Source organism: Delphinapterus leucas, chromosome 19 (genome assembly GCF_059928025.1).
Source record: "Delphinapterus leucas isolate spDelLeu-1000000601 "Yukka" chromosome 19, BTC_Dleu_Yukka2, whole genome shotgun sequence".
Classification (NCBI taxonomy): Eukaryota; Metazoa; Chordata; class Mammalia; order Artiodactyla; family Monodontidae; genus Delphinapterus; species Delphinapterus leucas.
The window spans coordinates 32,920,212-32,946,102 of NC_143147.1; the positions used below are offsets into that span (position 1 = coordinate 32,920,212).

Genomic DNA, 25,891 nt, shown 5'->3' on the forward strand with positions numbered 1-25,891 from the left:
ATCCCCACGAGGTGCGGCGCCGGGCGGCCGAATGGGCCGAGATGCTGCCCGTGCGGCGCCCTCTGGCCACGTCCGCCTCCCTCACGGTGCTGGCCGAGGCCTCGTACAAGCGGGCCCCGGCTCCCAGCTCAGCGCTGCTCCTCCGCCCCTCCCAGCCCCTGCCCGACGTCCAGGCTAACGAGCACCCTCCACCTCCACCCACCTTCATGCCACTCAGCCGGAACCCGGGGGGCAATGCCAACTACCAGGTGTATGACAGCCTGGAGCGGAAGCGGCAACCGCAGGAGAGCCAAGCACGGGCCAACTCGCTGCTACCTTCCACCTCGGCCTCGAGGCCCTCTCTGCACAGGAGACAGGCTGGGAAAATGAACTGACCGGTGGCAAATGGGGGCGGTGGCGGGCGGGGGCAGGGCATGGAGAGAGGAATAAAGAGCGCCGGCGTCCAGGAAACATTGGTGGTCTGTGGCTTGGAAGCGCCACTCCTTCTGCCAGCCTGGGCCCCTGCCCTTGGCTTCCTGCAATAAGAAGCCAGTGTCCCCTTCTTGGCCTGAGGGTCCCCTTGGTTTAGTGGCCACAGTTCTGCCAGCAGGCCCCTCCTGGTCCTATACCATGCACTAAGTAGTTCTGCAGCTGCAGACTCCAAACCCCTGGTCTCTGGGCACCTCCTCTGTGTCTCAGCTGTCCCTGTCCCCAAAGAGCCTCATACAAGAAGCTGCTTCCAACGTGGGAGGTTCCACACCTGGGCAGGTCCAGCTGCAGGCCCAGTGAAGGGCATGAAGAAGGCTGAGGCTCTGGACTCCAACCAGGCCTTCAGCAGGCCTCTGAGGCCGAGGTCTTCCTAGTCTCAAGAGGGACCAAGAGACGGAATGTGTCATTTGAACAAGTGAGTCAGTGGGTGGTGAGCAAATGAATGACCACTCGAGGGGAGGTGTGCCGGCCACCGGGCCCTGTTTGACTGTCCAGGCTCAGCTTACCTGACCCTGGTTACCAGGGAATGCTACCCTGGGTCCTCCTTTTCGTCCCCCTCCCTCACTGTGACCTCACCACCTGCCCCATTATGACCCAGTCTGGCTCCCAGTGACTATGTGGAGGCCAGGGGACCCAGGCAGTCCTTGGACCCCTGGTCATGGGTGAGCGAGCCCTCTACCGAGCCGAGCCATGCTCTGGCACCATCCCCAGGAAATGCCAGGAGCTAGGAGACTCAATTCTTTTGCTCCTAATCAGATTCATCTTCCTCAACTTGGGGATGAACGTGGTGACTATGGTCAGAGCAGGATCTGGGCAGCGGAGTTGGGGGAGCCCTGGGGCCTTGAAGGGGCTGAGATGGGAGGGCTGCTTGGGTGTGGCCGGACAAGGATTGGATTTCAGGGCTAACCCTGCTCTCGGTCTCCCCCCTCCCCTGCTTCCCTCAGCTCTGGAGGCATCTGAAGGGTTATTTGCGGGTACTTTTCAATCGTATGCTCTCCAAGGGTGAGTGGGCGCCAGCGTGGGCTCAGGGGATGTGGGCCTGTGCCCTTTCTTCTATCCCTACCTTGATTCTCAGCCCCTCAGGAAGCCAGGCCCTGACCCATCTCGCCTTTCCCCCAGACAAGGAAGCCAGCTGTGTAGGCAGCCATCGCATGTGCATGCGCTGCTCCGTGGATCCCAAGAACCTGTGCTCAAGAGTTTCTTACCGCTTCCCCCATCGCCCAAGCTTCCTGCTCGGCACCCAAACCACCACCCAATCTCCTGGATACCAGACACAAATGACGAGAATTCTTCTGAGTGCTGCTGGATGCCGCCTCAGTGTGGACGGGCTGGGGCTTCCACGGAGGCTCCACGGGGACTGTGTATGGAGTGGGTAGTGGGAGCTGGGGAGGCCCCTCCGCTCACAGCCTTAAAGTCCCAAGCCACCTTGTACTCCAGGCAGGAGGCATCTTCCAAGCTCCACAGGATGAGCAAGGTGGACGTGGTTCCACTCCACCTGCCCCAAGACAGCAAGACTAAGACACCAGACTCTGACATAGCCCAGGTCCCAGCCCGGGCCCAGACCCGCCCCCCAGTTCAGCCCCCTGCGCATGCTCCTGCCATGGCCCAGACCACCTCCTCAGCCCAAACCCCTGAGCACACCCGCCCCCCACCCAGGCTGAGACCTGCTCCGGAGGCCACGCCCATGAGCACACTTCCGCCCAGGCCCAGGCCTTCTCCCTAGTGCACCCCACTGGGAACACTCCTGTCAAAGCCCAGAACTTCTCCTCCACCCACCCCTCTGAGCACGCCCCACTTCAGGCCCAGACTTGCTCCACATTCCACTCCCCTGAGCACACCACCCCCCAGGCCCAGACCCCCTCCCCAGCCCTCACCCCTGAGCACAGCCCTGCCCAGGTCCATGGCCCTGAGCATACCTCAGCCCAGACCCCAGCCCAGGCCCAAGACCAGGACACCTCACATGCCTCAGCCCAGTCCCTGGGCCAAATATCTGTCTGCACCCTGACCCATGCTCATCTGACCTATATCCATGCCAACACTCTGGTCCCTCTCCCAACTTCTGCCCCTGCTACTACTCCTGCCCTAGCCCCTACACCAGTCCCTGTCCCGATCTCTGCCACAACCTCTGTCCCAGGGCTGGGCATGGCCCTGACGAACACTCAAGTCCCGTCCACCACCCCTACGCCCATCCTAGGTTCTATTCCCTCTACCTTGTCTGCCTTTAGCCAAGGCCTCTCCTCCGGCCATGTGGTCTACCATGACCGCAGGGTAAAGCAGAACTTATTCCATGTGTGTCCGCCTCAGAACTCTGGATATTCCAGAAAGAACTTGCTGCTGGATGCCGCCTCAGTGTGGACGGGCTGGTACCCCCTCCAGGCCCCAAGAGGGGCATGGTCTGGTGAGCTCTGGTACAGCAGAGCAAACACTGAAGCAATGTAGTAGGGACAGTGCCAAGCCCTCCACAGGATCCATACTTGGTTACCTGGAGTTGGGGAATATGGAAGGGAAGATCTCAAATGATGTCAAAGACAAATTGGTACAGTCCAAGACCTTCCCTTACTGCAGCTTCCATCCTGGCAGTTTTGAAAAGAGAAACACAGACCCCCAGACTCCAGTCTACCCCACATTCTTGGTGTACTCCAAGGATGCTGCACCTTCTCAACCTTGCTTCCATTCTCCAACCAGTGCCCAGAGCTCACCATGCACCATGCCCCCACCATGCACTCTTTCTCTGCCTCTTGTTTCTCCCAGATCCTTTGTCCTTCAACACAGCAACCACCAGAAGCCCTCCACCTTAATACAAACCCCCACCTTTCCCCCAACCTCCAAGTCTCCTCAGTCTGTCCTCTCTTCCCAGGGCCCCATCCCTCCCCAGTTATCCACTACTTCCCAAACCCCAAACCAGCCCCAACCCCCTGAACTTCATGAGAGTCTAGGCCTCAACCAAGGCTCTGTCCTCCAAAGGACCCCAGGCCCTTCAAAACACTGTAGAGTTTTCAGAAACCCAGGGCTTACCCCAAATCCAGGCCTCCACAAGGACCCAGGCCTTATCCAAGACCCAGGCCTCCACAAGAACCCAGGCCTTACCCGAGACCCAGGTCTCCCCAAGAACCCAGGCCTTGCTCAAGATCCAGGCCTCCACAAGCTTCCAGGCCTTACCCAAGACCCTTACCTCTGCAAGAATCCAAGCCTTTCCCACGACTCTGATCTTCAGAAGAATCCAGTCATTACCCAAGATTCTGGCTCCCAGAAGAGCTTAGGTTCTACTCGAGATAGACGTTTCTTTATACGCCCATATCTCACCCAACCCTCTGGTCTCCACAAGAACACACCATTTCTCCAAACTTCTGACATTCAGAGGAGCTCAGGCTTTATGCGTGATTCTCGAGTCTATAGGAATCTGGAACGAAAGCAAGAGACTGTATTCTATAAAAGTCAAGAGCTCTCCCAAAAAACTGGCTTCCATAATAGCCCACACCCTTGTCAACATTCTGGATGTGACAAGAGTACAGGTAATGCCCAAGATTCAGGAGTCTCTAGGAGTCCAGACTTTACCCAAGATTCTGGGCCAGAGAAGCGTCCGTACCTTGCCCAAGACTCTGGAGTCAACGAGAGCTCAGGCCTTTGCCAGGAATCTGAAGAGCCCAGGCCTTGTGCAAACCCCTCGCCTCCATAAGGGCTCAAGCCTTACCTGAGACTCAGGAGACTACAAGAATCCAGGTCTTACCCAAGATTCTGGAGTCTGCAGGACCCAAGGCCTTACTCAAGATTCTGACCTCCATAAGAAACCAGGCCTTACCCAAGCCACTGAAGTCAAAAGGAGATGTGGCCTTACCTAAGATGCTGGAAATTACAGGAGCTCAGAACATACACATGACCTTAACTTCCACAAATACTCGGGAATTAATCGAGATCCTGGCCCCCATAAGTGTCCAGCCCTTACTCAAGACTCTGGCTTATCCAAGAGATCAGGCCTCCATAACAACTCATGCCTTATCCCAAACCCCGGCCTCCACAAGAACCCTCTAGGAACTGACTCTGTCCAAGTTTTGGGCCCACATCAGACCCGACAGTCATTTATATCTGAGGCAGTTCCTCGAAAGTAGGATGCTGGGCAGCGCATACCATGGACTTTTCTGTCCCACCCAGTCAGAACTCCTGCTCTCCCAGGGCTCAGGTGGCCTACAATGACCTGCAAATCTTCTCAGAAGTACCTGTACTGATTGAGCTCCAATCACCCTCCCGGCGAGCAGGCAGCCAAGACTGGGTGTAGCACCGCATGGATACAGTTCCTCCAGCCTGCCAGAACTATCGCCAGATGTCTACGCCTCCCAAAACCAGCTGGAAGCCCTACTGTCCTGGGTCAGGCACCCGGCTAGGGCATGTGGTGTTTGACGCCCGCCAGAGACAGTTCAGAGCAGGCAGGGACAAGTGAGAAGCTCTGTCTCCCAGGCGCCTTCACCGAGAGACATCCAACAACTCACCGGAGACCATCAAGGTGTGGGGATATCAGTGTGCTCAGAGCAACTTAGAAAAAGAGGGGACAGATATGCATGAGGAGTAAAGAGACAAGAGAAGTGTTCTGTCGGTGGTTTAGGACATCCACTCCAGCCCAATTCCACAGGACCTGATGAGGACCTAAAGTATCCCTGCTTTCCCTCCATCGCTGTCTAGCTAAATCCGTTATCCCCAAGCCCTAGAGCTGCACTGTCAATTACAGTAGCCACTAGCCAAATGCCTATTAGAATGTAAATTAGTTAAAATTAAGGAAAATTAATTCTGTTAAAAATTAAGTTAAAATGTTAAAAATTCTCTTCCTCAGGGAACAGAATTTCCCTGGCATCCAATTCTGTTCCCTGGCGGTCCAGTTGTTGGGACCTGGCGCTTTCACTGCTGTGGCTGGGTTTCAATCCTTGGTCGGGGAACTGAGAACCCGCAAGCTTCATGGCTTGGCCAAAAAAAAAAACAAAAAATTCTGTTCCTCAGTGCCACGACCTTCTAAGTGCTCAGTAGGCACATGGAGCTAGCCGCTACTGCATTTGACGGCACAGATTTAGAACATTTGCATCATCATGGACAATGCTATCGGAGAGCAGTGCTTTAGAGTTTAGAGCAATTTTCCTTTCCCTGTCACCCACCCCCGGCATCTTAAAGCTCCCCCAGAGACCAGAGAACTTAGCTATTTTTAGCGTGGCTCAGAAGCCACCCTCTACGGAGGAGGTAAGATGTGGGGATGGACACCCAGTGCCTGATTTCCCCGGACTGTGAGAAAGAGGCCAGGCTTCAGTTTTCCTCATCTGGTCTCTTGGCTCACGACCAGATGTATGGAAACTTACCTCCCCCATTCTGGGCTGTGTTTGGGGCTCTTGGTTACTGAGGGAGAAGACCTCTCTTTGTCAGTGACTAGGAAACCTTGTGTTTTAGGCTCCCCAAATTGAGCCCTGGATTCTGAGGGTCCCCTCCTTCATAGGCCTCTAAATAGTTCGAGGTGTCTCCACTTAGTTTTCTTGCCCATGGACTTAGGCCTAGTTCACTGGGGAGACAGACCCCTAGGAAAAAGGAATGTTAGAATTCCTGGTCCAGTATGCATTGGTCTAATCTGTGAGCGTGTCTCTGGTGTCCTATCTTTCTGTCCTATTATTCTTACTCCTAGGTTCATCCTGGACTTAAGCTGTGTCCATGATAGCACTGGTCGCTGAAAGCCATTTCCTTCCCCTGATAATTTTTCATTGCCCTGCCCTAGCCCAGCTGGAGTTTCCTCTGGACTTGATTTTCAGTCCTGATAACTCTTCTGTATACACACATAAACTGCGAGATTCCAAAGTGTTTTCCCTGACACCACTTGTGTGTCTGAGGTGGGCAACACTAATATGTCCCTTCCCTGAGTCAGATGTCCATCCCTGGGTCACTACATGCACACTATCGGTGTGTTCTTGTCTAACGTTACCACCACCGATTCCAAGGAGATACGTCCCAGCTGGAGAGCCCATTTCCAACAGCTCTCTGGCTGAGCTCTGAACTTGGACAAGTCATGTGCAACCTTTCTAGGCTTGCAGTCTCATCTCTAAACTGAAGTTATAATTGCATGCAAGAACCCTTCTAGATTTAAATGACCAGGGCTCCTCTACTCCCAAGTGAGATGTAGAGTCCCCTATTTCTCCGTATTCCCTAGTGTATGTCCCTCATTATTGTTTGCTATTCAGATCCATCCTATTAGGCCTCTGTTCTAACCGCAAGGAGTGTTTGTGCGCTTCACGTGGCCTTGTAAAGACACAGAATAGTTTATCATAAAGACAGAGAATAGCTTACCTCCATAGAAACTACAGCTTCCATCAGGCACTACTTCAACGGAACAGGAAAGGATGTGGGGGCGTGGCCCCAACGCCCTGGTAGCTTTGAAGACAAACTACAACTCCCAGGATAGCCGCGAGATCTCTGCAGAGCGAAAGGAGTGACTGAACTCTGACTGGAGGCCGGGCTGGTCCGGAACCACCCCGACAGTCTCCAGAAAGGGGCGTGGTTATAATTTAAGGGCGTGGCCTTACAGGCAGCGGGAAGAAGTTACCTGTTGAATCTTCCTATCCATTCTCTTCCCAGCCTTTGTAGCTAACCCTAAGAGGGAAGCCGCAAACCACTAGCCTCTTCTGAAAAAGAGGTAAGGGGACGTAGACAAGGGGCAGCGAAGGAGGCTATTGCATTCCTTAGGAGGGGCCAAACAGCTACTTTCTACCTGCTGAGTCAGGTGAACCGTTGCATGGGGGCGGGGACCAGCATATGAGAAAAGGGCAAGGACGGAGGAGGTATTTATTTGTTCTCTTTCAAGACTAAATTTAGGGCCCTTCGTCTGCAGACCCATAGGCGGACTGTGTCTTGGGAACCCTCTTGGCCTCTGGAAGAGCCAAGAACGGGGGCCAGTTTTCCGCAGCAAAAGGTACGGCCCGTCTGGGCTTCCTCCCGTTTGTGTATTTCCTAGCCCCCAAACGACAGAGCCATACGGCTTCCGCGGTCTGGGGGAGTGCTCCCTGGTGGGGCCCACCGCTCCCAGCCCCAGCCCGGCCGCTCACGGACATCGACTTCTGCTCTGGGGCGCAGCTGCAAGAACTAACCCAGCTGGTCCAGGAGCTGGGTGTGCAGGCGAGCTGGAGTGAAGGTCCCAAGCCAGGACCAGATCTCCTCCAGGCCAAGGACTTTGTTTTCTCTTTGCTTGCTAAGTAACCCTCCCAGCCTTCGGGAACTTGCAGCTCTCAGCTCCGCCTCACCCCGCCCCGGCTCTGGATCACGACTTTACGATCCCTTCTCTTTCCTTAGGTCTCGTTCACCGCCGGGACCCTCGCTTTCCTCCTCAGGCAGAGCTCCTGCTGCTTCGTTGCGGGATTCGCGAGGGCTCCCTGGATCTGGGGCCTGCGCCTCTAGGTCCCTACGCTCGGGGACCTCACTACGACGCCGGCTTCACACTCCTGGTGCCCGTGCTTTCGCTAGATGGCACTGGGCAGGAGCTGCAACCGGACGTGGGATCCTGTTACACATGGCTCTTCCTCCCAGAGCAGGTACGCGGAACCTCGGCCCGGGAGGCATGGCAGGATTGCCTAGGACCCCTAGTCCCAGGAGGACGTGATTCGATCCACCCAGCCCAAAGCAAAGAAACTCCCAAGGATCCGCAAATCTCCGTGGACCAGCTACACGTCACTGAGCCTGAGGCACACGAGTCTTTGGAAAACTCACCTAGTAATGTTTCAGTGCCAGAGTTGCCTCAACAAGACGTAACCGATGTTGGCTTTCCCTCACCACTGAAAAAAACGGAATGGTGACGTCACCAAAGCAACCGACGTTAGCCCAGTGCCACAGCCGTTGGAGGCTCCGGAGGCGTGGCCCACATTGTGCCCCGCCCAGGTGGCTGCCTGGTTCTCTGCTTCGCTGGCTGCGGTCACTGAGTCCCCGTTTCCGGTTCCGGGTGCCCCGTGCTTGGTCCACGCAGACCGCCACTCGGGGGTCACCACCATCCTCCTGGCTGCGCCCGGGCCCCCGCGCCGCCTCCTGCTTTTCGACTTGATCCCCGTGGTGTCCGTGGCCGGCTGGCCCCAGGGGCCTCGGAGCCACTCGTGGGCCGGCCCGCTGGCCTCGGAGTCGTCTTCCTTCTAGCTGGTGCCCTGCGGCGGCGGCACAGAGCGGCCGGACGCCTCCGGCTGGCAGCTCTGCTTCGCCCGCCAAGAGCTGGCGCTCAAGACGCGCATATTCGTTCCCCTGCTGAGCGGCGGCTCAGGCGCTGCTGCGCCCTCCTGTGGCCAGGACTAGGGTCGCGGCGCCCCACCTCCTGCGGACGTTGCTCTACTGGGCGTGTGAGCGGCTGCCCGCGCCCTCTCTGGCGCGAGCCGAGAATGCGGGCGCCTGCTGCCTCGGGCTGCTGGATGAGCTGCGCCGGGCGGTCGAGGCCAGGACGGTGCCCCACTATTTTCTGAGTGGCCAAAATCTCCATGCGGGGGACGGCGCCGCTTCGCTGCTCGGGGCGTTGGCCCTGCTTCGCAGGGACCCTGCCCGCGCTCCGCGCGCCGCTGTGGAAGCGGCCAAGGCTGCACGCAAGGGGGGGCGGCTTAGCCGGCGTGGGAGGCGGGGCCCATTAAAGACGCTGTTCCTACTAACCTGGAATGTGCTTCTGTTGGCCAGCGGGATGTGGAGGGGACTGCTCTCCCCTCACCTGGGAGACAGGCTGAGCCCTTTGAGCCTGAAGAGCCCGTTCTAGAAAGCCTCCTCGCCGGTTCCTCTGCTTCCTCCCACCCTCCTCCCGCCCCATCCCTGGCACAGGTCGTTCCATTCTGGCCTCTCCACTTTCCAAATCTGTGGCCAGCACCTCTCCCACTCCGGTGCAGCCTCTGGCATCCATCTCTCGCCTGTTCTTATGGTCTTTTCTCTTAGGAGTCAATAGGGGTGGGGGTAATATATTTGCTGAAAGAACGTGTAAAGGAGAAAGGTATGGAGACCAGGGACTGACCAATTTGTCTCACACAAAAGCAGAGACATTAAGGAGGCCGGATTTCACCCCAGGCTAGACCTCACCACCACCGCTATCTCTTCAGTTATTCCCCCCACCTTCCTCATCCAGTTCTGTCCTCCATCCCGGGCAGTAGGGTCCCTTTCTCCATTCTCGGGGCATCCGCCATTCCATCTATCTAAGCCCAACCTCTCCCCCCATCCAGAGTTCCATTCAGTGAAGTCGCCTCCTTGTCCCTCCTCCTCTGAACCCGGAGACATGCGAGACATGCGGCCTTGCCTCGGCTCCGCCAGTCTCTAAGACCGTCGCCACTCCCTGCCTCCAAGGAACCCCGGGGTTCCGCCCGCCCAGCTTCACCTCCCCCTCTTTCCCGGCGTCTCCGCCCCCGGACCGGCTCTCGGGGGAGGGGGAAGTCGCTGTCGCTGCCGCCGCCGCCTCAGCCTCCCACAGCCGCTACCGCTGCCGCCGCTCCGCTTGGTCCAGCCGCCAGGCCCAGCGCTCACTTCGCCAGACCAGCGCGCTCTGCGGAGACACTCTCACTCCTTCCTGGGGTCCGGGACGCCTAGCCGGGCGTGGGGGGAAGCTCCGCTTGTGGGCTACAGGGAGGGAGGAGCCTGGAACCGGAGCCAGCGCCAGCTGTCCCCGGATCGACAAGAGAGGACAGGTTGAGGGGCGTCGGGGAAGGAAGAGGGGGCGCTATAGGCAGTCCCAGGGAGGACAAGGAAGCCCTGTCGCAGAAAGCTCTGATGCGCTCTGACTTATAGCGGGTCTGTTCACATTTGGGGACCCGTGACAACGTGGGTGCACTCCTCTCTCGGGGGGCTGGTTGGATCGGAGGGCGTGGGATCTAAACAGCACCAGCTGTCCCCGAGGAAATTAGGGGCTGTCAGAAAAAAGGAAAAAAGCCAAAAACCTATGCTCCTTATTCCGAGGTGACACAGGGCCCTCCAGACAACCACCTGGTGTAACCACTAGGAAGGGCGGATTTGGAGGTGACTTCAAAAGGAGTGGATGGTAACAAGGTGAGGAAAGGGGCTCAGCAGCTGGAATGCTGTGCCACTAGAAATGGGGGTGACTTGGTAAAAAGCGGTATCGTCCAGAGACAGGGTCTGGGAACCTCTTCTTGCTGATTGGCAACAGTCTGGATATTTCAAGGCATACTTTTCTGGGGACTTCAGTGAAAAAAAGTGGGGGATTCTTCAATTAGAGGGTGGCAAAAGAAAAGACACCAAGGTTGGGTTCTTCCTAGACACTGGCAGCACCCCAGCAGGGGTGGGGTGAGCTAATATCCCCAAAGCTAAGGACCCACACCCTTAAAATTACAAGAGTGGCTTTGGCAGGAGTGCAGGGCCCGGAAATAGGGTGGAAAGGTGCCTGGGGATATTGGAACCACATCCTGGAAAATTTGAGTGTCTTGGCTTTGGGATAGTGTTAGTGGGGGACAGGGACACTGGAGATCAGAGAAGGGGGAGTTTTCTGTGGGGGGCAAAGGTGGAGGGTGGGGTCAACTGAGAGGTACATAGGCTGCTGGGTCTGGCGAAGCTAGCACGAGGCCCAAGGGTGGGAGCTGGTGCCTGGGGTGGGGGTCGTCTAGGGCTTATCCTCAGGTCCCGTGGGTGAGGCGGCGAGTCGGACCGGAGAGTCAAGAGCATGTCCTGGTGAGCTAGCGGGCTTCTCCGGGGTGGCCCAGCGCGCTCCGGGAGCCTGCCGGTTTTGGGGTGTCTCCTCCCGGGGCGCCATGGCGGCACTGGCCAGCAGCCTCATCCGGCAGAAGCGGGAGGTCCACGAGCCCGGGGGCAGCCGGCCCGTGTCGGCGCAGCGGCGCGTGTGTCCCCGGGGCACCAAGTTCCTTTGCCAGAAGCAGCTCCTCATCCTGCTGTCCAAGGTGCGCATGTGCGGGGGGGGCGGGGGGGGCGGCGCGCGCGACCGGACCGCTGCCCGGGTGAGTGGCTGGGGCGGGGTCTCCGGGCCGGGGGTCTCTCTGCCTGGGAGGTTGAGGCCAGGGACTCGGAAGAGCGGGGCCCGACTGACGGGGACTGCCCGAAAGTGAAAGGGGGTGGGCCTGGACCACAAACCCTCGGCCAGACGATGCCTCAGTTTCCCTTGTCTCGCGTCCATAACCCCGAGTCTCCTCGCTTTCGAGGGCAAGGGGAAGGCTTGAGGGGCTAAGCCTGGTGCTCCCGCTCGCCCCCCTCCCAACACAGGAGTCCCCACCCCCACCATCCTCTTACTACGTGCCCCCTCTCTCGATTCTTTCAATGCCGAGCGGAGGGGCCTGGGGGTTCCGGAAGCCTGGGTCACCCAGAGGGTTTCTGCGGCTCCGGAAGCCCCGTCCCCGCCCCGGTTCTCCCGCTCCTCCGAGCCTTGGCTCCGTTCCTCCTCGCCGAGCTTGCCTGGCTCGGTACCAATCTCCCCAGCTCTCCCCCGGGTGTCCTTGCAGCTACCTCGCGAGTCCGCCCCTCTGTGCGCCCTCCTCCCGTGACCTGCACTTCAAGAAGGGAGCTGGGCACTCCCCGATGACCGCCTACGCGGCTCAGAAATCGGGCCCCACGGGCTCAGGAGACCCTCTGCCGCGAGGAACTCAGACACACTACACGGCTGGATAGCCGCACGGAGACTGGTGGTCGTACCATCTACGAGGGGGTACCGGGAACTCGGCCGCAAGCGCCAGGCAAAGAGAGTTGTGAAGGTTAGCCTGTGGTCCCCGTCCCGGTGCGACAGGCGGGAAGTCCCTCTGGCCTCGCTCCCGTCCGCTCTCAGCTCCCCTAGGGGGAGACCCCCCACCCCCCCGCTGGCATCCTCCTCCCCCCGCCGCCGGCCCTCCGCAGTGGTACGGTCAGCAGCCCACCCTTTGTGTGGGACCCAGCCCCCACGTGAGTCAGCCTGCCTCACCAGCTTCCTGGCCCCTCCCCCATTTCCTTGGTTTAGTACCGAATATCCCCCATCCCAGGTGGATTACCTGGCTGAAGGGGAGAGGCTGAGCCTCAGGGAGGGCTGGGCCCCCGTGAGCCAGCAGACTGACAGACAGACAGACAGACAGATGGGTCAGTGTCAGACAGGCCGGCGGTGGGCCAAGGCGAGGCCCGCGCGAAGCGAGCGGCAGCTGCAGCAGCAGGTGCTGAGTCAGCGTCAGGTCCAGTCCCACCCCCACTCCTGAGGGTGCGACCCTACCCTGGGGTCACCTTAATGCCCCCCACATTCGCAAACACACTGCACTTTCAGCAGCTCTGCCTGTCTCCCTCTGTCCTCTGCGTTTCCATATCTCTCTCCCTTTCCTCTTCCTTCTTCTCCCCTCCCCCCATCCTGGTTGAGCTGTAGAGTAGGAATTAAGCCTTTAAATACATTTCAATCAATTAAACTGAAAGCTGGTTAGAGGAAGCAGAAGGGACCCACACCCCAGCTTCCTCTGGAGTCAAAGAGAGGTGGGAGAGAGCTTGCTTAGAGGGTCAGGGAGCTGGGGCCCTGGGACCCTCTTCCTTCCCTCCATCCTCCTTTCTTTCTCTCCTCTGATCCCGCCAAGTGTAGCAATGTTTCTGGGAACAGAGATGTCATGTTCCAAGATGAATGTCTCTCTCTCCAGAGCCTCAGCTCAAAGGCATCGTCACCAAACTGTTCTGCCGCCAGGGTTTCTACCTCCAGGCGAATCCCGATGGGAGCATCCAGGGCACCCCAGAGGACACCAGCTCTTTCAGTGAGAGGGGAATCCAGCTGCTGGGTGGGAAGGGGGAGCGCAGGCATAGGAGATGACAGTCCTATTGTGGCTTCAGGTTCTGTTGTTTTCAGTCTGGCTCTTTGACCCCGCAAAGGAAGAAGTAGAACTAGGACCATAATTGAGGGGGGGCTCAGATGGGGATTGGAGGCTTGGGGTACCGATACCCCTTCTCTCCACCCCCAGCCCACTTCAACCTGATCCCTGTGGGGCTCCGTGTAGTCACCATCCAGAGTGCCAAGCTGGGTCACTACGTGGCCATGAACGCTGAGGGGCTGCTCTACAGCTCGGTGAGACAAGGGGGCAGGGTGGCCTGCAGTCAGGGGAGTCCCCTAGCTACAGCCTTCCCAACTACAGATATCTTGCAGCTCAGGGCTTCCTCTCCCTCCAGCTCTTGCCGACACCCTGTCCTCACTGCCCGCTCCCAAGCACCTCCTCTAGCGTCCCTCCAATCCCTTCTCCTCCAATAGCCTCCTAAATACCCCCAGGCTCTTTGAATGTCCAACTCTTTCAACCTTTTAGGACCCCTGTGTCTTCTCCAACCTCCTCTAGACCTCATTATTACTCACTTCCCCAGAGTCATTCAGGATGCTGGGGAAGGATTCAGGAACTCCTCCAAGCAGAAATTCCCTCCAGGTGCCCTGGATGGTGAGAGGTTGGGAGTAGAGCAGGGAGAAGTTATCTTCTTATCCCAGGCCCCCAGAAGTCTAGTTCCCGGCCCTCGGGGGGCCACCAGACTCTTCCTCATCCTCCCTTTCTCCCAGTTCCTGCGTGGACTCAGAAGTTGGCTCTCCCAGTCTCAAACGTATGGATTATATCCTGCCTTGTTCTTCCCAGGGCTCCCTTCTGTTCAGTGATGTGTCTTTTTGTCTTTCTGTCTGTGTGCCTTTCTGGGTCTTTGTCTCCTCAGCCACATTTCACAGCTGAGTGTCGCTTTAAGGAGTGCATCTTTGAGAGTTACTATGTCCTGTACGCCTCTGCACTCTATCGCCAGCGTCGTTCTGGCCGGGCCTGGTACATGGGCCTGGACAAGGAGGGCCGAGTCATGAAGGGAAGTCGAGTCAAGAAGACCAAGGCAGCCGCCCACTTTGTGCCCAAGCTCCTGGAGGGTGAGTATGGACCCCCAGGGAAGAGGTGGACCACATGGGATGGTATTGACCTTGACATGGACATTTAGTGACACACAGCTAAGGGGCTATAAGTGTTTTAAGAGGACACATGCTATGACAGGTCAAGCCAGGAAGGCTTTGGCCTTTGGAGGTTTGGGAAGCTCTCCTTCTGTGGGTTCCCAGCGGAGCAGTGTAGGGGAAGGGAGCCCTTCCGAATGATCACATGTGACAGTTTTTCCAAATGTTTAACTATTACATTACATAGCTTGCTGGTTTTCCAGCTCCCTATAGTAGTTACTTCCCTGCCTGCCACTCAGCCCCAAAACCAAAACCACACATTTTATTCTTTGGGTAGCACAGCACCCCACTGCTAGGTACTAGTTTCCATATTGGTCAGCTTTCACTACCATAATAACCCCCCCACCTCATTCCCCAAATCGGTGGCTTATAACAAGAAACATTCCTTTTTGCTCTCAAGTCTGCAGGTCAGTTGCATCTCTGCTCCAACCTGTGGGTCAGCTCCTTGCCCCACGTCTTCCCACTCCTGGGCTCAGGCTAAAGGAACAGCTCTTGTTTAGGATATGTCATTCTCCTGGCAGAGGATCCAGGAAAAAGAAACTTGCAATGCTTTTAAAGCTTCTGCTAAGCTATGGCACATGTCCTATCTGCTCACATTCTGTTGGCTCAAGGATGTTACATGGCAAAGCACAAAGCCAATGATGTAGGGCAATATATTCTGAATCATTTTAAACAAGAATAGAGTCTCTCACAGATATCAAGGAGCTCTTGATACATTCTTATATAATCCTTTGTTAGGATGTGGATTGCCATATAGTCTACGATTTGTAGCTTATTTTCTTTCTTTTTTCTTTCTTTCTTTCTTTCTTTGGCTGCGCCGGTCTTAGTTGCAGCATGCAGGATCTAGTTCCCTGACCAGGGATCGAACCCAGGCCCCCTGCACTGGGAGCGCGGAGTCTTAACCACTGAACCACCAGGGAAGTACCTGTAGCTTATTTTCAAGTTGTCTTTTTAAGAAAGAAAACTCTTAATTGTAATACCGAAAATGTATCATTCTTTTCTTTTAGAGTCAACATTTTTGTATCTTGTTTAAGAAATCTTTCCCTTCCCCAAAGTTCAAAAGATATTTCTATTAAAGTTTTCTATTAAAATTTTCAGGGGCGTATTTTTTTTTAAGAAGATGTTGGGGGTAGGAGTTTATTAATTAATTAATTTATTTTGGCTGTGTTGGGTCTTCGTTTCTGTGTGAGGGCTTTCTCTAGTTGTGGCAAGCGGGGGCCATCTTCACCGCGGTGCGCGGGCCTCTCACTGTCGCAGCCTCTCTTGTTGCGGAGCACAGGCTCCAGACGCGCAGGCTCAGTAGTTGTGGCTCACGGGCCTAGTTGCTCCGCGGCACGTGGGATCCTCCCAGACTAGGGATCGAACCCGTGTCCCCTGCATTAGCAGGCTGACTCTCAACCACTGTGCCACCAGGGAAGCCCCAGGGGCGTATTTTTAACATTTAACCATCTGCAGTTGATTTTTGCATATGGTGTAACGTAAGGATCCAATTTAATCTTTTCTTCCATATGGACTGCCATTTTTCCAGGCCTAATTTTTGAATTGATGTGACATACAAGCCATATCACATACCATAGCATCATACATATGTGGTTCTGTTTATGGACTTTCTTTTTATTGGTCACCTACTTTATCACTGCATTGACCATAATGAGCCATGGTATCTGGTTAAGTAAGGCTCCCCTCTCTTTTTTTTGTCGTTTTTTTGTGGTTCAACCAGAAGTGTTCTGGCTATTTTCACCCTTTTACTCTTTTATGTCAAGTTTGGAGCCATTTCATCAAGTCCCAGGAAAATCTCTGTTGGGTACCAGTCTGTGCTCTTTACACAGCCAGCTCATTGAACCCTCACCACTACCTGATGAAGGTCAGTGTTATTTTCCTCATACTACAGCTGAGATGCACAGAGATGGACTGCTGGCACACAGCTGCAAAGCAGTAGCTCTTCTGCATGCCCCCAGCACCCAGCTCACCCAGGCAGCACAGTGGATACACTGATAAGCCTGAGACCACAAAGCCTGGGTCATCTGCAGAGTCACTAGCAGTGCATGCTGTCACTTTGCTGAGGATCCCTGGTGACAGCAGAAACCATGCATGTTTCTAAGTTGACCATCTAAGTTTCTAAGTTGACCATCTAAGTCAGTTCATTCTCATTGACTGAAAAACAAAACAAAAAACAAACAGGAAACTGACCCCTGGAGATAGTTCATATTGAAAAAGAAGGCAGGCTGGCAGTGGGTCTCCATAATAGAGGGGAAGATGTGTGTGTGTGTGTGTGTGTGTGTGTGTGTGTGTGTGTGTGTGTGTGTATTGGTATTCACATCAGAGCAAATGACTAGTATCTGGATTGTTTCATCAATTCCATATTTCAGTTCTTGAAAGAGAAGGAGGTAATCTTATTACCAAGAAGATTAAATGACTTTCCAAGTCACTCAAGTTCTCTATCCTCTTAGTTCATGGGAGTAATATTTAAGGCACTTCATTTGCAAGGTTATTTTGAGCAAAATATATGTAGAGCAAGTGGCCCTCCATACTGGGTCAGCAGCTTCAACATCACTTGGCAGCTTGTTAGAAATGCAAATTCCTGGGCCCCACTCCAGTCCTACTGAGTCTTATCACAGGGTGTGAGGCCCAGTAACCTCTGTATCAACAAGAAACCCCCTCCAGGTGATTCTGGCGCTCCTGAAGGTTGAGGACCTCTGGTGTAGGGCATCCACCACAGCACCCAAAGTGGTCAATTTTCAATGAATGCTAACAAGTTTGGTCAAAGGCCACAGAGCTAGTTCATGGAAAGGCTAGACCTTACTTGGTCTCCGGCCCTACTGAATAACTTTTTTCACCAACTGGAGTCTTATCTCCAAGGATCAAGAGCTGCAAGGTCAGATATTTGTATTAAATAGATCACCTGAAAATATTCAAGTTTAGGGCTTGGAAGAATAACAGAGGTGAGCCTTAGGCCTGTGAAGCACCATGGACAATTCTTAGCTTGTCATTTAAGACCCTTGTAGGTTGAGGCTGGGAGGCTGACCAAGTCCAATGTACACATGGCATTCTTAGAGATGCACATGTCTGTGTATACAGCCCCTCGAACATAGGAGTTGCTAAGGGTCCATTATCCGCGAGTGGGTTAAATCTTTACTGCAGTTGTCAGGCTGGCTTACATTGGGTTTTTTATATTACAGATAGCTTTGGGAACAGAAATCTTTATTATAACAACATTAAAGTAAACAAACAAAAAACCAAATCAATAATAGTCATATCTCTCTCAAAGAACTCTTCGTTTCTCACTTTCCATTGTTTAGCTCTTTGTAGACAAATCTTCATCTCATCACATCCACAGTGAACTCCCAGTTTTGTGCTCTTCTTTTTCACTGACTTTATCATAAATATTTTCTGTGATGTTCCCTAGTCTTCATAATTGTCATCGTGATGTGGCTGGAAAAGATTGCCTCAAACTGAGATAACGGGATTTAATTGTAGATATTTATCTGGCTACCACTATTTCCTAAGTAACTGTGTTGTGGCTACTTTTCTATAAGTCAAATTTTCTTCTTGTTGATGTTTTTCTTTAGATTAACTTCCTAGAAGTGGAATTACAGCAAAAGAGAGTATAAACACATCTGACTACTGGAGCGATAAGAAAGATGTTTCCCAAAAAAGCGACCATTCCTTTGTTAGTGGCAATATATAAAGACACTTGTTTTATAAAAAGTAGTCCTCAGCATTGGGTGTCATTATTCAACTCCCCTCCAACTTTTTTTTTTTTGCCAGTTTAGTGAGCATGTAAGTTTACCCTGTTATCGTTGCAATTTTCCTTTTTGTAAATCCTATATCCCTTCTTCCTTCCAAAGACATCTGGTCAAACGGGCTTCAGAGAGAATTCATTTCAATTAGGGTGTACGTGTATGTGCGTGCATGCTGTGTAGCTATGGTTCTTTGTATCTGGATACATATAAGAGTCCGAGTATCTGACCGTCTCTGTGTGTGCATCCGCTTCCATGTTTATGCCTCAAAGAACAGACGTGTTGTGGAGTGTACATGTCTGGGGTTCTGCTGCGGACACCTTGTTTCTGAGCATGTATTCCTTGGAGAATGCTCATGTGTATGTGTGAATAAATTGTAGCGTGGAATCGTGGAGGAGATGCAAGTAATGAAATCAAACACAGACCACTTGTGGCTTAACACAGTTCTCTCATCTGTACCTTCCCGCATAGCTCTGCTAACATAGGGAACCAATTAATGAATTCCAAATAACAGTGAAATGTTTAGAAGAGTTGGGACGATTTGGGAAAAAGTGGACAGATCCTACAAGCCTCTAGTTTTCATGCAGAAAATAAATAAAGCTTCAGTGGGCTGGGACTTTGAAAAGCATTTATCAAATGAGTGATACTGGGCAGTGATACCACCACCAACAACCCCCGCCCATGCCTCCGTGCTCTATTCTCTGAGTCTAAAATGAAGATCGGAGCAAAGGATGCTTGTGAAAGTTAAATAAGATGATGCTCATAGAAGGTGCTCAGAAGACGTGGTCCCCTGTAGGAAAAGGAGTGGAGGGAACCCAAGTCCCAGGCCTAGGGCCCCAGTCTCTTCTCAGACCCTGAAATAGACAATGATGATTCCTAATTGTAAGTGTTGCCAAAGGTCTTCCCAAAATACCTTAACCAGAGCTAAAAATCTTACACGTCATTGCTAAATACATGTTGTTTGGAGGTAGACCAAACTCTTCAAACCATGGGGTTTATGATGAAAAGATAGTCAAAGGTCCTCATGGGGTAGAGGGAGCTGGAAATCGCTGACACAAATCTGTAGATTTCAAACTTCTAAAAAAAAACAATAGAACCACCCACCCCCCACCCTGTCAACACACACACACACTTTTATCCAAACAACTTTTACAGGGAACCTCAAGCTATGAAACAGATGGGGGCAGGGGCAGAGGCAGAGGATAGGTGGGCCTGCCTACTCCTCTCTGGAATCTGACGAGGGGCTCCTGGGGCACGTCCACACACCCTGGAGCCCCCCAGGTGAAAACCATGCATCTAGATAACCCCAGAGTCCTGGCCAGCACTGCGACTCTCGAAGGCTAAACCGCAGTTTCCAAGCAGTAACAGACCGGCTAATGTTTTCTGAGAGCTTCCTATACTCCAGGATCTGTGCTTAGCTCCTGACACATGCTATCTTATATTGGCCTCACATGTTCTCCAGGAGGAAGACCCTAGTAGTAGTACTCTTAGGATCCCCATTCTCAGCTGAGGAAGATAAGGCCCGATGCAAGGATATTGGGCATTATAAGAAAAGTGTCCAAGTTCATTGAGTTTGAACATCATGGAGCCAAGAACAAACCTAGATAGTCTGGGTCTCGAATCTGTGTTCTTAACCCAGCCTGTAAAGCCTCCTAGTTTTGAGGGTTAATAGAATCTTTGTGAGTTAAAGTTTCCAATTCCCCATCAATTGACACTGTAACACCATTTTTAGTTTTGGGGTTTTTTTTTGTTTGCTTGTTTTGTTTGCTTTTGCTTTGTTTTTAAGAAGATGTATGGGAGTGACCCCCAATTCACCTCAATCTCTTATCTAAAACCCTCTGTGATCAGGCCAAAAGAGTAGAGCTCAGAGTTACTGTCTAACTTGAGGATCAAGCCATTGACTTTGACAGCAACCATGGCTGCTGGGAAGATTGTTCCTGCAAGTATTTTTTGATGACAGGACAAGGTGGGAACGGAAACAGAGAGTAGCATCTGATACCTCTCAGGGCCTTAAAACCCGCCTTATTGGACTCCCCTGGTGGCACAGTGGTTAAGAATCCGTCTGCCAATGTAGGGGACACGGGTTCGAGCCCTGGTCCGGGAAGATCCCACATGCTGCGGAGCAACTAAGCCCGTGCACCACAACTACTGAGCCTGCGCTCTAGAGCCCGCGAGCTAAAACTGCTGAGCCCACGTGCTGCAACTACTGAAGCCCATGCGCCTGGAGCCCATGCTCTGCAACGAGAGAAGCCACTGCAATTAGAAGCCCATGCAACACAACGAAGTGTAGCCCCCGCTCGCATGCAGCAATGAAGACCCAACGCAGCCCAAAATCAATCAATCAAAAAAAAAAAAAAAAAAACCTCCCCTTATTTACCAGGCACTACACTCCAGTGAAGTAGACAGGACTATCCCCATTTCATGATGGCAAAACTGAAGCTCAGAGAAAATCTGCTGGAGATCCCCTAGGTCAGAAGCGTCAGAGCCTGGATTTGAACCCAGCACTCTCTGACCTTCCATCACTCTACACGAGACCTTGGGAAGAGTGGGTCCTTGCCCTTCTTCAGAGCCTTCCTCAAAGCCTTCCTTCTTTGCCTGCTTCCACCATAGCCCTTGTCACCAGCCATGCCAGTACTTGTTGCCACTTCTGCCTCTTTTACTACCCAGAGAGCCTTGGTGGTAGAGTGTGTGTACACACAGGGCCCTCTGTGAAGGTCTGCTAGGGAATGAACAGCCCAGTCCAAGTAACCCAGACCTCCGAGGAGATGAGAACCACCCCTCCACGAAGGAAGGATCTTAGATTACAGGAAAGCACCACTGGACTGCCCAGCACCACTGGACTCCAAGCACTGAGAACCCCTCCGGCCCCTGGAAATTCACACTTCCTCCCTCCCACACATGGTGGCCTTCTTTGGTCTCTGGGAAATCCCAGGGCAACTTTTGACTTCTAAGTGGGTGCCCAGGAGCCAAATTTTTCCCCCAAAGTTGAGTGTGTGATTGGGTATTCAAATTCTCCCAGCTAGAAGGACTCTTGTCTGTCTTTCCCTCTGCTTCAGGACCAAATATCGCACAGGACAGTGTGTTTAAGAACCTGGGATCTGGAGTCCACCAGACATGGGTTTGAGTCATGGCTCTGCCTAGCTCTGCGATTTGGGGTAAATTAACCTCCTTAACCTCCCTGAGCCTCCAAGAGGAAACAGTTAGTTAACTAACCGTGACCACACAGTGATGTTTTGAGACTCAAATAAGATAATGCACAGAAAATGCTTAGCACAGGGCCTGGTTCAGAGCAGGTGCTCAAAAGGAGTGGAGCCTTGAAATTGAGCCCTGCCCTCTCTCAGAGGCTCTGAGCGGCTGGTAAAGGAGGAGCCGGTGGTCAGAGTGGAGCAGGGAGAAGCTCACCTGTTGGGGGGGGGGATGGGGACAGGAAGGGAAGCCCGATGCTGAGTCAGTGGGAGCTGCGGAGGGCACAGTGACTCAGACAGATGTTCCCATTCAAAGAACCTGCCCCAATATTAACCACAGGAAGCAGATAGGAGTTCAGGCAGTAGGGCCTTTCCATGGTAGAAACCCATGGGCAGTGTGCGAGGGAGGTGGAAAGGGGACACCAGGGTGGGCAGGGAGGGGAGAAGATTAAACTTCAGGCTGTAAAACAGAGAGGGAGACACAGGGCACAGTCTCTCCCACAGCCCCTCGGAGCGAGGTCCAGGAAGATGAAAAGGGCAAGCTGCCTGGGACCAGGAAGAAGCCGGCTCCAACTTCAGTAGAACACCCTCTTTCCTGTAATCTAAGATCCTTCCTTCGTGGGCTGAGACCGGAGAACCTTAGCTGAAGCCTAGAAAGAGAAGAAAGGAACTCGGGTTGACTGAGCCTCTACCCTGAGCCCAGGGCCAGAACTTTATAATGAGCTTTATCTCTAGATGCCTCTCTTGTGTCCACACAACCCAACACTGCAGGGCAGCACCCCCGTTGCATATTTAGGGGCCCAGGTGAGAGAGACGGCACCAGCTAGATGTGGCAAAGCGGGGCTTCAAACCCAGACCTATATAGCTCTCTCAAACCTGTGCTTTTCCTTTCAGAAAGGCAGCACCATTCTTAAGCACTGAAGCTGTCGGTCCTGGGTTCAAGTTGACACTTCTGTCAACCACTAGATATGTTAACTCGGATCAGTCACTCATCTCTCTGGGCCTCAGTTTCCCCGGCTATAAACCAAAGAGAGTAGTGGTACCCACTGCGCAGGGTGTGGTGAGGATTGAAGGAGCTCAAGCCAAGCCTGGTACAGAGTCAGTGCTCCATTTATGTCGACTGTGGAGCTTGCGTTCTTCTCCAGTAAAGCCACTCCCCGGGAGAGTGGAAGAAAGCATGGCTGCCCCTACCCCATGGAGGCTGCAAAGGAGAGAGCCCTGGGCTGGGGGGCTAAGGACATGATTTCAGAGCCCAGCCCTACACGTTACCCGGGGTGTTACCTTGGACAAGTCACTGGACGTCTCTGAACCTCAGTGTCCTCACCTCTAGAATGAGGACAGTGAGGCTACCAACTGTGCAGGGCAATGGGGTCACGCCGGGTAGGTGACAGCCCCTAGCACGGTCCAGAGGAGAGCAGAGACCAGGAGGCAGGGACTGGAATTGCCCTGTGGTGGAGACTGATGAGCTGTGGGCAGTAAGAAAGAGAGGGGAAGGGGCGTGGAGGAAGGTTCAGATGCCCCAAAAGATCCAAACCCTACTGCCAAACCAAGATGGGCATTTCCCAGCCACAGAGAGAGATTATGATATTCACGGAGCAAAGATGGATGGGAACATTACAGGACTGGGGTCTTTACCCTTTTCTGTCATCTTCTGCTGAAGGTGGCCACCAAGAAACTTATTGTCCACAGAGACCTTCCTGCTGTGTAACCCAGGGGAAGTTGCTCACCCACTCTGTTCCTTCTCTTTTTGGTGTCTGCACTAGGAGAATGATGTTCACAAAGCTCCTGATTGGGAGGGATGAGAATGAGGAGGAATAAACTACTGGAAAGGAAAGAAGTAGAAGACCTTAGCAAAGAACCCCTCCCCACCCCCGCCAGGGCATTCAGTGGTATCTCCCTTCCTTCGCTCCCTGGCTGGGAGATGGGGGCCTGAGGACGTCACAGGAAGGTGTGGCAGAGGAGGACCAAGCCACAGAGACCAAAATTAGCAACAAGTTGGGGCAGGGAAACCCTGTGTGGGTGCAGCTCTGAGGGAGGCAAAGCTCCAGCAGGGGAAGGTGGGTGTGGACTGCTGTTCCCTCCCAACTTCCACGGAGTCAAAGTGGAACCAGCATGGGCTGGGGCTGGGGGGCGGGCCTGGGGAGTAGGGCATGAAAGACCCGGGATCATATTCCAGCTGTGTCTGTGTGAGATCGTCTATTTGACAAAGGTGTACTGAATACACTTTATACCCAAAGCACTATTCTAGAAGCTAGACAAGGGTATGACAGGAAGAAGCCCAAGGGCCTGACCTCAGAGAACTTCAAGGAGAAGAGAGATGCAAGGCAAAACCTGACCATGGTCCAAGGGCGAGACCAGTGAAATGCCATGAGGAGTTCAGAGGACAGAGCTGGGAAGGGAGAGAGATCCAGGTCAACCATCTGAGCCAGAGCTATGAGCATCACAGTTGGAAAGGACCTTAGGCGTTTTCTGATTCAAACGTCTCATTTTCCAGATTAGGAAACTGAGACCCGGGGAAAGGGAATTCTTTGCATGAAGTCATGAAACGTACTGGCATCAGCAGAGCCAGCTGAGGACCTAGGTATCCTGACTCCTCAGGCCCATCCCCAGCACTATCATGGTTCCATTTACACCCCTGACCAAGGCTGACAGGTGATCTAGCAAACGGAGCTCAGGTAGCCCAGGACAAATCCATTGTCAGAACCGTAAGAACTCAACATACTCAACCATGGCCTTCAGTTTCAGGTAAGATTCAATTCAGCTGCACAAAGAAACCCAAAACATTCCGAGCTTTTGCACCCTAGTTTTTAATCTCTCAGGCGAAAGTCTGGAGGCCTGAGGTCCAGGCTATAAGAGAGCTCTGATCCACAAGGTTGCCAGGGACCCAGGCTCACTCCAGCACCCTCTTTCCATCCCTAAGTTATGGCCTTGGTCCTACAGCCTCGAGTGAGGGCACCTGCACTCCAGGCAGCAGGGCAGGATGAGGAAGAAGAGGGGGCAGACCTTGTCTTTTAACAAGGGTTCCTGGAGGCTGTCACATGACACATCACTTTACAGCCTCCAGTGGGAGGCTGGAAAATAATTTTATTCTGGGTGGCCATAAGCCCAGCTAAAAGTTCTGTGACAATGGAAAAAGGGGAAAATGGATACTTGCCTTTTGTTTTCACTCCTAAGTTCATTTTCTGGGCCATGCACCTTCAGCCTCTCCTTCCCCAGGTCCTAAACACCCTGGATGGAGCCCTCCCTTGTTGCCTTGCCTTATCAACAGCTTGGGCTATAATCACCCTCCCTCCCCCAGCCCCACTCCTGCACCTTCCCCAGCTCAGCTGCTGTTGCCTGCTTCTCTGGTGAGCCAGGGGGCCACGTGGAGGTGGGCAGAGGCAATGCTGGATGGATTAGGAGGCCTGGCATCCGAGTTCTAATTCTGACTTAGCTCATCACTTATTCTACGATCTTCTTCTAATTATACCCCCTCTCTGGACTAAGAGAGAGAGTGCATTTCAGATCCAGAGGAGGACAAAATGAAAATTAAAGGGAAAACATCACCCAATTTACCCTACCGAGAACCCTGTCCATAGACCCAAAGATGTGTGTATCATCTTTTGAGCACTGGGGAAAGCTTTGATAATGGCAAAAGACTGGAAACAATCCTTTAATTGGGAGCTGGTTAAGCACGTATACCTCTACACAATAGAACGTTCTGGAACTTATAAGAAGGCTGAGACCACTTTATGTGTGCTTATATGAAACAATAACCAAAAATACAGTGAGTACTAAGAGCCAGAGACAGAACAGCATGCATAGCAGGAAACCATTTGTGTGAAACCATATGCACTCAGAGTTACATACTCCCTTGTCTGTGTGTAAAATTCCTCTGGAAGGATACTCCAGAAGCTGTCTCTAAGGAGAGGAACTCATGACTGGAGAAGACAAAGAGAGGCTTACTTTTTACCCTAAGGGCTTCTTACATTTTACACCATGAAGCGCGTCTACTGTAAGAGATAAAAAAGAGAAAGGAAGCATTTCATGATAAGTATTTAATCTTGGGCTCAGAGAGTTTTTTTCTCTAGACCTTAACTTTTAGAAAAGGTGAGAACACTTGATAAAGCAGCTGAGGCCCCACCTGGTTCAGCTCTGTCCATGATCATTGTCACGGCTGCCCTCAAATCCACCAGAATCCATGACCCTCCTCCCTTTTGATGCGGCTCTTGTGAGGAAGAGACTGAAGATGCTGGGGAGGAGGGGAGAACCTGAGAAGGAGGCTCTGGGTCTTGTCAAGCTGAGCTCTTTCTCCCAGAGATGCACCCTTCTGCTCCTCTTATGGAGGGAAGAAGATTGGTCAGGATGCACATATCTCAAGGGACAAATCGCTAAACTGAACTTGCTAAAACTGCCCAACTAGTTTAATGGCTCATATAACCCAGGGAAAGGATTGGATTTGGGGACACCGGATCAGGAGCCTCCCCTACTGTCAGAACTCTCCATCCAGCCCATCTAAGTTTTTTCTAATGCGGTCTTGATTCTTTCTTCCATCAGGTAAGATCCTTCCAACTATGGAGATGTAACCACCAGCAGCTCTGGGCTCACAGCCAATAGCTCAGCTACCTGGAAAAAAG

At 53.1% G+C, this 25,891-nt stretch overlaps 1 protein-coding gene and 3 pseudogenes across 1 annotated transcript; all 4 read left to right on the top strand.

The window, feature by feature from the left end:
- Positions 1-739: 739 nt before the first annotated feature.
- LOC115802464 (uncharacterized protein SPEM3-like) lies at positions 740-5,693 on the top strand (annotated as a pseudogene).
- Positions 5,694-6,830: 1,137 nt separating this feature from the next.
- Positions 6,831-9,086, top strand: LOC149746732 (transmembrane protein 102-like; annotated as a pseudogene).
- Positions 9,087-11,192: 2,106 nt separating this feature from the next.
- On the top strand, positions 11,193-11,504 carry LOC111171066 (fibroblast growth factor 11 pseudogene; annotated as a pseudogene).
- Positions 11,505-11,974: 470 nt separating this feature from the next.
- Positions 11,975-15,135, top strand: LOC149746733 (fibroblast growth factor 11-like; the record flags this gene model as incomplete). The annotated part of the gene is made up of 4 exons (XM_089901817.1): positions 11,975-12,143; positions 13,035-13,145; positions 13,350-13,453; positions 14,074-15,135. Coding segments are annotated over 4 exons (651 nt in total), but the record flags the coding sequence as incomplete, so codon positions are not given.
- Between the last annotated feature and the right edge of the window lie 10,756 nt (positions 15,136-25,891).